At 40.3% G+C, this 12628-nt stretch overlaps 1 protein-coding gene across 2 annotated transcripts in view; it reads right to left on the bottom strand.

Moving 5' to 3' along the window:
• Positions 1-12628, bottom strand: part of COBL (cordon-bleu WH2 repeat protein) — a 351447-nt gene that overhangs the window by 15132 nt on the left and 323687 nt on the right. For both annotated transcript variants that reach the window (XM_044671172.1, XM_044671249.1), the window contains 2 exons: positions 11544-11663; positions 4228-4494 (listed from right to left, as the gene is read on the bottom strand). In XM_044671172.1, coding sequence (XP_044527107.1) covers positions 4228-4494; positions 11544-11663 — 387 coding nt within the window. The remainder of the gene's footprint in view (positions 1-4227; positions 4495-11543; positions 11664-12628) is intronic.

The following is a 12628-nucleotide window of genomic DNA, read 5'->3' as shown; positions in this document are numbered from 1 at the left end:
TTCTAAAGGGGGAAATATATGCAGAAAAAGGAACAGAAAAGAGGGAGGAATAGGAATGTAGGTATCTGATAGAGGGTATGGCTTTGAAGCAAGAACAGTGTTGGGAGGGAAATTAAGTCCTCCACAAAAAGAAGCTCCAGGAAAAATTCACCAGTGGAAGAAAGGGGTGGACTTTACACAGGGATGTTCTATGATGAGAAGACCACAAGGGTAGTTGTAATCTATAGGATGAGAAAGTCTTAGTAGGTCTTAGTATCTGATAAAAATATTAAAAGTAGAAAAATAGCAAAACCATATGCCAAATGGCTCCACCTTGCTGAGCTTCATGGTGATGCCACTCAAAGGATCTATGACTTTGCCAGAACAAGGAATTCCCTCCATCCATAGAGACAATAACCTGCTATGATTTGGTAGATAAAGTCTGAGAGGGTTGTCTGGAACACATAGAGCTTAACTAACTTGTCCAGGGTCATAGAGTTATGATCTTCCAGAGGTGGGACTTGAACCTGGGCCTTCCTAATTCTTAGTCTAGCACCATAACCACTACTTAGATCCCATGAAAACGGTACTCTAAATATTATCCTTTATAGAAAAATGAGAGATTGCCATAACCAGCCTTCACTACTGGTCTTCTGCTTGTGTCTAGTCATGTGAGCTTTTTTTAAACATGGTGGTCAGATTAGTAGGGAATGGAAGGAAAAGACCAGCTTCTCATCATGAAGCAAGGTATCCTCTGCATTTAATATCTTTCTCCTCAGTTTGCATAATGCTTAAAATTCTAATGAGGAAAGGGATCTAAATGAGTGATCATGGGTGAAGGTTTGAAGTTCAGTTTAGATAAAATACTCAAAAGTTCATTGGCCTCAGTAATTCTTATCTGAGACTCTATGATGTGTCAGCCTAGCTGGGAGGAAAAAAAAAACCCTGATAAAAGGCATGCTGGACAGATTTCCAGTCTTCCCTGCTTTTGGCCAAGGCTCCAAATGCCACATGAATTATCTTTCTCACAATGCTTCAGGACTTCTAGTGTCCAGAACAAATGAGGAACTGGGGGTGGAGGCTGTTATAAAATGAAATCAGATAAATTCCTTCGAATCCTATAAAAACTTTGCTTTCAGTGATGGGTCAAAGTATGGGTCATTTTGCATGCTACATTTCTCCCATCTAAGCTGGAGAATAGATATATCCTGCTGAGAGAGTAACTGATCTGTTTATGGGATAGTCAGGGCACATTTTCTCCAACAAGTTATATTTTGTTCCAAGAAGATCTGTCTAGATGAGAAAGAGTAGGGTCATTTAGGTACAATGTCAGCAAAGACAAAGACAATTAAGCAATGGCCAGAATGGCAGGCTCAACATGGACCTCAAAGCTAGACTTTTCAAAGAATTGGAGAGCTGGACTATTCATATGATGAGGCAGAAGATACTGAGACTTCTAGCCTGGGTGAATCTGTAAACTGCTGAGGGCATTCGGAGTAAAGGAGGCAGAACAATAACTACAAAAACAGTTCAGACTACTCAAAGACATCATTTGATCCTGGATTTTCTGATGGAATTTCAAGTTGTTGAGAACATCATTTAAAAAGATACGTAAGAAAAACACATTATTGTTGTTTTCCTACCTAACCTAAAATCCTCTTTCTAATCAGTTCCATGTGCTACAGTCAAAATCATCTTCCTTTCTTGCTACTAAAAGTTTGTGATTTTCCTCCTGAAACTGTGCTTCTGATACATGTCTTCTTATTCACCATCACCTTATGCTATCTTTCTGCCCGATTCTTCTCTCGTCCCATTAGCAACTTCCTGCAGCATGGTCTCTCTGAGCCTACCTTGTCTCCTTAGAATCTCTGTATGCTTTTCCTTCCTCACAACCATTTCTTAAACAGATTCCTCTCTTTAAGAACTTTTTTTATCCTCGAGGCTTTTCAGAAAATGTTCTCTCTAAAAACACATTGATTTCTTCCTCTACCGACCTGATCCTCATGATTTTAATCTGTGGCTACGTCATCCATATACCTCTTCTTTTTTTTTGCCAACTAAGCTATAAATTCTTTTAAATCATGTAAGCCTACCTTTCAGACAGACAATATCCAATACTTAATAAAATCATTACTTAGTATTAAGAATAATGTTTCCACCTACTAAATACTGTTGCAATTATCAAGAGAAACTTCCAAAGGACTTTTCTGGAGAGAACATGGCTACTGATGTTAAATTGGGTCAGATTAGCAATTGTGAATATGAAGTCTCTGTCAGAGAAGAAGCAGGCTGGCTTAACAAGGGGGAGGGGGAGGAGAGAGTAGAATTACTCCTCCACCCCCTCTGGGAGCAGTTAAATTGTAATTCTTTGGATCAGGTATGGAGGCAGTCCAAGCTCAACTAATTCAGGGCCTAGATGGTGAATTTATAGGGAATAATCCCACAGAAGTTATTAAATCTGTTTAAAATTATTCCCTACACCCAAGAAATAGATGAGGTCAGGTTGCCTTCAACCCAGATGACAGGCTCTTAGGACAGAAACTGTACCAGTTCTAGCTTGGAAGGAGATCTTGGTTGGGTAAAGTATAATGATGGTGAGTATACCCCAAATATATCTTCACACAGGCCCAGTATCTAACAAGTAAAGGGATTTAATGTTTGCAGGAAGACAGGGTGAAGGGAAACGGTTTAGGGATGAAGAGGGAAGTGAGCTAACTAAAATCTTCAATACACAGGTTGGCTGCACATTCCACAACTTGCCTCCTATCCCACTCCCTAAATAATCTTTCTCATAATCTAATGTAACTAAGTTGAAGGTGTAAAGGTAATCTTGCTTGAAGGTCTATAGACTCTATATAGAAATTAGCTATGATGCTACAGTTGAGATATTCTCTCAATTGAAACCAGTAACGTAACACTCAACCCCTGGAGGTCAGAGCCCTTGAACCCACAAGGAGTGTGATCAAAGAGTCCTTGCAAGAAGAGTGACCTAGACTTTTATAATCAGGTCTCTAACTGCCCTCAACTGCCCCCTCTCCTGGAGTTCTGGGGGGGGGCACTATGGAATTCTGTGAGGCGGCTTTGACCCCTCTCAGGATCATGGATGCTACACTGGTCAGTCCAAGGGCTCAGAGGCAGCATGGTAGAGAGACAAGAGCACATGATTTGTAGACAGAGAAGGCGATTTCAAATCTCAGCTCTGCCACTTCCTACTTGAATGACTTTGGGTAAGTCATTCAATTTCTCTTGGGCATCACTATACTTGTAAAAAGGGAATCTTAGACTAGATGATCTCTAGGGTCCCTTCTGAGACAAAATTATGATTTAGATCCAGCTATGTCAATGGAGCGGGAGTATACCCTATGTGGCTGACTGATCCCAGCCTGTCTGGAAAATGTGTTCTGCTCCTGTTAGGAACATCTGGGTACCACTGCTCTATGGAAAGTGCAGGAATTGCTTTTATATCTCTCTTCTCTCTTCTTCATGGAGGGGAAGGGATGGAATGGTTTTGCTACTTTTTACTCCTAATTCTTCTGGGGAGTTCACTAGGGTGTGTTTCTTTCCTCATGATGGAAAGAGAAAAATTGAATGGTTTTGCTTCTCCTATTCCTGTTTCTCCTGGGGGATTCACTGTGGTGTGTTTCTTTTCTCATAATGGAATGATTTTGCTCTTCTATGTTTCACTGTGTTATGTTTCTTTTCCTCATAATGGAAGGGGATGGTTTTGTAATTCTTATTCCCTATTCCCCTAGGAGTTTCACTGTGGGAAGGACATAACTAAGGGCCCATTCGCTTACTTTATTTAAAAAAAAAATCCTTATTCTCCATCTTAGAATTCCAAGGCAGAAGAGTGGTAAGGGCTAGGCAATGGGGAACAAATGACCTGCCCAGGGTCACACAATTAGGAAATGCCTGAGGCCAGATTTGACCTTGCCTACTTCTTAATTCACTGAGCCACCTAGCAGCTTCCATCCATTCATTTATGAGACTATTGATTCTTAGAGCTCATGGATAGCTTCCCTCCCAAAGCAGAAATTCCTTCTACAAATATCCCTGACTTCTAGCTTCTGCTTGAGGACCATTTCATTGTTAGCTTATTATATCCCTCCAGTTACCTTTGTAGAGTTTTGGGCACAGAAAATCTTGCCAAATTTTATTTCTACTATCTGATCATGGGACGGATACTTCATGTTTACTTTAAAATGCACTTTCTTGCTTATAAATGATTACAAAATTCACAATCAATACCTTTTTCAATCTTGCGGCCCCCAGGCCAGAACGAATATCATCCAGGAGAGCTTGCCTTGCATCTACACGGTCATTCATAGGGGCTGCAGGGAATCTGGGCGTCACCTTTGACACAGAAGATGCTCTGGAAGCAAGAGGGGGCGGTGGTGGCACTACTGGTGGGGCTGGGATGGGAGGCTCTTCTTCCTGAGGAGGGACTTCTGTGGCTTGTTTGGAGAGTGCTGCTTCTCGGAAGCTCTGAAGTTCTCCTGCGGCTAAAGATGAGACCTGTCAAGGAAAGAGTTAAATGAAAAGTGACCAAGTCATTTCTGGGCAGTTCAAGCACCCCTTCAAGTTCAAATGGCTCATTGGCAGTCAGGCTGTGGAACCTTGTTTATCCACTGGCTGAAACATCTGGTACTGCTCTCTCACATCATTCAACGAGACTGATTATCGCATCGAGGATTTGGCAACGACTTCATCTCAGAAAGGCGATATACTATTTTCTGAGAACTCCTTCATCTTGTAACTTTTCTTGACATACAAGGCCAGCAACTGAGGCTAGCCAGAAGATATTATTCTTGGGAAAACCTCAAACTGGGATGGTTGATGCCATTGTGCCACCAAATTTATTGGATTCTTCGGTCACTTGGCATTCATTTAGCATCTTTATTTTTTAATTTTCTTTTTCTATTTCCCTCATGTTCTTATGGGGCCTGGGTGATTCCTTGGTTTACCAGTTGAGCTTTAGAAGCTGTGTTATCTTGTTCTGATCATCAGGAAGGGTAATACAAAGTAATTAATAACCACTCACAGTTACATGAGGTTTTACAGTTTACAAAGTAGTTGGCTCACATCAGTGTGCATTTGGGGGAAATGCTTTGGGCTTGGAGTCAAAAGAAACCTGGGTTTGAAACTCATCTCTGAAACTTAGGAGTTTTGTGATCATCAGGGGCAAATTGTTTAACTTTTCTGAACTTCAGTTTCTTCATTTTGGAAATGGGGGTAATGGGCACTTCTCTTCACTTCTTGTTTCCTATATGCAACTTCTTCTTGTTTGTTGCACATAGGAAAACCTTAAATGACTAAATAAGTGCCTGCTCTTATTATGATTAAGTTTGTGAAATAAATAGTAGTTCTGTGGTACAATGGAAAGTGTGCTGGATTTGTTGTCTAATGCTCTGGGTCTGAATTTACTATATGTAACGGCCATGATCTTGGGCAAGTCATTAATCTCTTTGATTTTCAGTTTGCTCTCTATAAAATGAAGGGCATTTAGGATCAGCACTCTTAGGATAGTTCCTGACACACAGTAGGCATATTAATAAATATTTACTCACTGACTAGACTGGATGATCTCTAAAATATGTTCTGGCTCTAAATTCTCTAATTCCTATGCTAACATTTATCTCCATTACCATACCTGGGAAATCTAAACTCAGAGACTTTATGTGAGTTGGTTAGTTATCTGGCTAGCAAGCTATAGTCAGGATCTAATCAGTTAACATATATACAAGGCTTTGCAAACCTTAAAGCCCTTTAGAATGCTTGCTACTGCTGCTGCTACTACTAGACCCGTGGCTTCAGCGTCTTTAATGAAGGAGATATTTTCAGGGATGACTACGGATAATTGTGTCCTGATAACCATAAGTCCCCTGAAGGTAGGGATCATGTCTCATTTTTGTTTCTATCTCTCTCTTCATTAGCATCCAGAATTACAAAGATCTGCACAAAGTAAACAGTTAATAAATATTAGATTGAATGACTAAGTGAATGATGTCAGTGGCTAATAGAAGGCTTCTAATCTTCAGGACCCTTTACTAATTGCTCCATTTTCAGCAGGTGATCCTTTAAGTGCCCATGATGTCAATCAGTAAAATACCCAGGAGGGCTCATATGTAGCATCCTCCTTAGCAATAACAAAATCCTCTTTAGCAGAGACTCTACAATAAACTATAATTAAGTTAGCATCTGGCTAACAATTCAGGGGTAATTGGGCTCATTAACTCATTGGGAGAATCGGACTCATTAGCTTATTTATTCTCATGCATCTAGTAGCTTAAATGAGAGGGAAAAAAAACCAAGGCATGAGATGGTCTGTGTTCCATCTAAGCTTCAAGAAAAAATGATGGTTTAACTATAGGCTCTTATTTAACAGACAAATCTAGTGAAAGGTGAAGGAGTGGGTCAGTATTTGCTGAATATAAGTGGAATGAAAAAGAATGTTCTTTGCCTCTTTTTGCAGCCCCAGAACAGGGAGCATGCACTTATTAAATGCTTTCTGATTGATTGACTGATTGAGAGGGTGAAGATCCAATGTTCAAATTCTGGACTGATCCATCGCTTACTGTGTTGTATGAAAGTCTCTCTGAGCCTTAGTTTCCTCAGTTATAGACTAGGAATAAAAATACTTGTACTATGTGCCTCACAGGACTGTTGTGAGGATGAAATGTGATAGTATTTTTGAAAGTATTTTGAAAATGGCAATTTCAGAGGAACACAGATCTAAATAAAGGTGGAAGACTTCACCTTATTTGACCCCCTCATTTTACAGAGAAGGAAATGGAGATTAAAATTCCCAATCAATCAATCACATAAGTATTTATTATTCACTTTCCATGGGTTAGGAATTGTGCTAGGCACTGGAAATACAAAAAATGAAATAGAAACAGTCCTTGCCTTTGATTTATATAGAGAGACTAAATAAGGCAGTTAAGTGGTATGTTGACTAGAGACAGCACTTAAGAGTCAAGAAGATCCAGGTTTTAATTTTGCCTCAGTCTCTTCCTAGGCAAGTCATTTAAAAATTAAATGCTTTAGTTTCCTCATATGGAAAATGAGAATAATGATAGCACCTACTTCACAGGATTATTGTGAGGATAAGATGAATTAACCTCTCCAAAAAGTACTTTGGAAATCTTCGAAATTGTCATATAAATACTATCATTACCACTATTTATTATTATTACTATTGCTAAATAAAAAAACAACAACTATAAGGTAGTTTTGGAGAGAGGGAACTTGCAGGTGTGTATGTGTATGAATTAAAGTAAGTTTTTTTATTGATTTTTTTATGTTTTTTTTTTAACATCACTAGTTTTTCCCCCGTATTGTTCCTTTTCCTCCTCCATCAGAAATTTCCCCAGTATTGCTCCTTCCCTCCCCTCCCCTCTTATTAGAATCATTTTATAAAATAAATAGTATTTTTAAGGGCAAAAACAAAAAGGAAAAAGTCAATATACCAATCAATAACATTGAAAAAGGCTGAAAATGTGAGATGCACAACTCTGGTGCCTCCCCCCCCCCCAACCTCTTCTATTTCTTCCTTCCAGCTATTCACTTGTGATAGTTGTTGTTGTTGTTGTTGTTGTTGGTGTGTGTGTGTGTGTGTGTGTGTGTGTGTGTGTGTGTGTGTGTGAGCTATTCTCTCCATTGCATCTCAGTACTGACTGTATATACTATTTTCTCAACTGTGTTAAGCAGGCTCTTAAAGAAATGAGAGAATCCAAGAGGTGGAGATAAGGATGGAGTAAATTCCAAGCCCAGGGAAAGGAGATAAGAGTTGGGTCTGAGGAACAGCAAGAAGACCAGTTTGGTCTGACTGTAGAGTGTGGGAAAGTATGTAATGTAGAATGTGGCTTGGAGGGTGGGCTGGAGTCAGGTGGAGAATGTTGTAAGAACAACCACCACCACAAGTAATAAAAGATAAAGCCAGATTCAAAGTGAGCTCCTTTGAGAGGTAATGTGGCATAAGTGTGTGGGAAGCCAAAGATCTGATTTGTAGGCTGCCTGAGACACTTACTAGCTGTTGTGACTTTAGGCAGGTCATTTAATTTCTTTGGGGATCAGTTTCCTTTTCTATGAAAAAAAGAGGCAATTGGATTGGATGGCCTCTAAGATCCCTTTCAACTCTAAATCTCTGAGCCTTTGAAACCAGATCCAGCTCTTTCAAAGTATCACACTGAATGTAAGGGGCTGTTTTCTTTGGCTTTATCCATTATCATCATCATCATCATCATCATCATCATCATCATCATCATCTTTTTTTTCCTCTCATCTTTCCTTACATTCTTGTAAAATAAGATGGAAGAAAAGAACATTATTCTAGCCTTAAAGACTTGGAAGTGGGCTGGAGTGGCTGTTGGAGAAACCTTTGGGGTGGAGGGAAAGAGGGAGTGTCACCAGATGAAAAACTGTGAGAACCACTATTCAAATGAACTACTGGTCTTTGCAGCCTAGAAAACCTATAAATTTGACTTTCACTATGGGCCACACCTAATCCAAAGGGCAATTCAAAAGACTTCTTTCAACCCATAAATGAATTGTTTCAAAGCTGGAAGTTAATCCCTAATAAACCTAGATCAGTCACTACCTCACACACAATACAGTAAAAGAAACTGCTTTAGATCTGCACTTAAAGTTCGGTTGGTTTCCTTGGCTTAGTTCTTTAAAAAAAAACAAAAACCAAATACCTATGCCTTCCCTTTTTAGAAATTGATATAAATATTTGTCTCAAGCCCAAAGAGTGGTAAGAGCTAAGCAAGTGACTTGCCCAGAGTCACCCAGCTAGGAAGTGTCTGAGGCTGGATTTAAACCCAGGTCTGGCATGCTATCACTGAGCCACTCAGCTGTCCCACTGATGCCTTACTACTACTACTACTACTTCTTCTTCTTCTTTTAAACCCTTACCTTCTGTCTTAGAATAAATACTGTGTATTGGTTCCAAGGCAGAAGAGTGGTAAGGGTAGGTAATGGGGGTCAAGTGACTTGCCCAGGGTCACACAGCTGGGAAATGTCTGAGGCTGGATTTGAACTTGGGTCTTCCTGCCTCCATGTCAGGCATTCGATCCACTGAGCTATCTAGCTGCCTTAGTAATGAATGCTACTGGATAAATATTAGGGGAATGTTCCTTTAATCTTCTCCAATTACTTCAAAAGACTATGTGCCAGGCATGGTCATATATACCCTGAGGGAGAAGAATGCAGAGAGTGAACATCCCTCATCCTGCAGCATCTCTTTCTAGGCTAGTCAAACAAACATTTATTAAACCTTTACAAAGTGTGAGCCCCCAGTAAGCACTGAGAAAACCAGAAAGACACAAACTGTCTCTGTTCTCAAAAAGCTAACATTCTAATGGCAGAGACAGACATGAAAATAGCTGTGTACATAAAAGATATAGAGCTACATAAACTGAGAAGATACTGGATCATCTCAGACAAGGCGGCACTCGTGGCCAGAAAAGGCTTCCTAAGAAGGTGTGGGGGGGCGGTTTGAGTTGAAGCGTGAAAGATATCTGAGAAAATCAGAGGCAGAAAGGAGGGAGAGCATCTAGGTTTGGAGGGGAGTTTTGTGGGGCAGCCGATGGAAAGAACCTGTCTTCTGCCTCTGCTTGAATAAAGGTGTGGAATATCTGAAAAAAGGGGATCTGACAGTGATCCCTCCATTAACTTGCATCAAGTAATAAGTATATACGAAGCTTCTACTATGTGCCAGTCGCTGGACTGAGGGACCCAGGAAGTAGGTCTGTGAATCATTGATTTCTTGGAGGGGAGTTAAATCTAAGACTTAAATGAAAAACGGAGGATTTTATATTTGATCCTGGAAGCAATAGGGAGCCCCTGGAGCTTAACGACCAACAGAGTGACATGGTCAGAATGGAGCTTTAGGAAAATCACCTTGTGTGGAGGCTGGCCTGGCATAGGGACAGACTTAGAGTTGGGAGAGCAATTAGAAGAAGGCTACTTAAATGGTTCAGGAGAAAGGTGATGAGGGTCTGAACTAGGATGGGAGACGAATGAGTGAGGAGAAGAGGATGAATGATGTAAAGGTGGAAATGAAAAAGGATGACAATGGATTGGCTCTGTGGGGTAAGACTGAGGAGTCCATCTACCTGAAGATAAACAAGGAAGAAAGTCCCCTGGGCTCAGTACTACTTTAAAGGACCTCTCTTCTGCCTGTGCCTGAATGAATGTGTGGAATATCTGGGAAAAGGAAGTCTGACAGTGATCCCTCCATTAACAAGCATCAAGTAATAAGCATTTATGGAGCTTCTGCTATGTTAGGTGCTGGGGTCTCAAAGACTAAAACAGAACAGTTTCTGTTCAAGAGGAGAAATGTGTCTAAATATAAACACAGACAGAGAAAAATGTTGTTCAAGGTTGGAAATCATGAGGGAAAATGGGAAGCCCGGAGTTTTCTAGGAATATCTGATATTCCATTATCCTGATGTCCTGAGCTAGCCATCATCTATAACCAGATCCCTTCTCACCTTCATCTCAGAGTTTGTTGTTTTTCTTTTTTTTTCACTTTATTCCAGATCCATTTTTCTGGGTGCCTCTAGCTGCTGGCATCCTTCCAAAGCTGCTTTGTATTTATTCTGTTTAAGGTCTGTACACACTTCTTGGAAAGAAGGGCTATGCTAGGAGTTGCCTTTTTGTTGACAAGGGCAGGCTCAGCACTCTGGCCCTTTGGGGTGACCAAGAGACTATTTCCTGACATGTGGTGACTCATTACTGAAAAGAAATGTTATGTTGGTATAATGCAAAAAATCCTTTGTGGTCCCTCCATTAAAAGATAGTCTCTGTCTGTCTTGCCCATCACGACTGTCCCCCACCAATCCCACAGCCCCCAATCAACCACAGCCGTGGGGCAGCAATCCTTGCTCCTGAATCTCTCCTAGAATCATCTATTAACCTGCGGTGTTCTTGCATATATTTCCTGAGAACCTCTCCATCTCTCCTGGGATGGGGAGGAGAACAATGCTATCAGTCTGATGCTCCAAGTCCCAAAATCTATTCAGGTTTCAGAGCTTTTTCTTGCTTGCAAGAAGGTTGGATCTGCATAATCTATTTTACTAATCTATCTACATGTTGACACATTTAACAAAATGTAAGTTTTTCTGAGGGTTGGAACTGTTGTGTTTTTGTTTTTGTCTCTCTAATGCCTAGCACAGTGCCTGGCACATAGTAGGTGCTGAATAAATGCCTGTCCATTGGGGCTTATTGATGGAACTCATTAGTCTGGGCAGGTGGAGAAAAGTCCTCGAAGCACAACTATTGACCTGGAAAGGATGTGTAGTCCATTGTTAACTTCAGGGCAGGTGAGGGATACATTCTGCCTGGATATGTCCAGGAAGGGAGAATGTGGTCGGCACAGAGACCTTCATTATGGCCCCCATTCTTTTACCCCCATCCCTCATCTCTGTCTTTAGGGCCAGGGAAGCGCCTTGTTTTGTTGCAGCCACCCTAGAATATGCCCAAGCCAATCAACAAAATATTTTATTCAGACATGCTGTTATTTTATAAAAAAAAAAAACGAAGAGTTTCTCTTTCCTTACCTTCTTCAGGCTGCTGGCACCACTGTGACCTCTGATTGCTGCTAATAGGGCTGACCTTTCGCTCTCAGGCTCCACGTATGAAGGTTTCTTCAGACTTCCCTCTGGGCTGTGTTCTGCAGTCTAGAATATTAATATGTTTCAATAGATTTTATTCAGTGGTTAGAAAATGTTTACTAGGACTCAAAAGAAAATCAATCCCTGAATACCGACTGGGGCCAATGTAATTTTTTCCTAATTATTATTTGTTGGATTATTAAAATCTTGTTTTTGTAATGACCTTAAACTACCTACAATCACAACTTTAAGGGTGAAGTATTCAAGCATTAACTTCAATGACTTTCCTCTGAACATGTATCTCTTTCTCTTCTTTCCCTTCCTGACATAAAAGGATGCCGCTGCATTACAATATAGCATTTACAGAATCATAAGGAGCCACAGTCAGAACTCTTGAATAATACAACAAGCAAGATAGTTAACAGAAATTCTTTTGTTCTTACATCACCAGGCCTTAAAAATGTTAGTTATTTAGTCAAACTCAAGACTGCACCCTAAAAGGCTTGGAAACCTGGTGATCCTGTCTTGGAATTACTGAGAGGCAACTTCATAGATTATCCTACTGCCCTTCTCTTCTGTTTCTAGCCTTTTGAATGCAAAACTTTCTCTTTTGGCAGCTAAGAGGTATGCTGAGAGCCCTGGACTTGGGGCCAGAAAGCCCTGAATTAAAAACTAGCCTTTGATACCTGCTAGCTGTGTGACCCTGGGGATGTCACTTAACCCCTGCTTGCCTTAGTTTCCTTAATGTTAAAATGAAGATGTAATAACACCTCCCTCCCAAAGTGAAGAATAAAATGAGATAATACTTACAAAAACACTCTGCTAACTGTAAAGTGCAACATAGAGACTAGACAATATTATTATAAATGTTATCACTGTCAAAGTCGTCATTAGACAACAATTTAGAGGGGGATCAGGCAATTAACAGTAATTATGTGTAGATGTTGCCGATTTAAACTGACTGTGCCTCCTCCTCTTTCCTAGGCTCAGAGATGTTTAGCATAGCATGGTTGTAACAACAATTTTGTTTA

Source organism: Gracilinanus agilis, chromosome 1 (genome assembly GCF_016433145.1).
Source record: "Gracilinanus agilis isolate LMUSP501 chromosome 1, AgileGrace, whole genome shotgun sequence".
NCBI classification, from domain to species: Eukaryota; Metazoa; Chordata; class Mammalia; order Didelphimorphia; family Didelphidae; genus Gracilinanus; species Gracilinanus agilis.
This window is presented reverse-complemented; position numbering and strand designations above follow the sequence as displayed.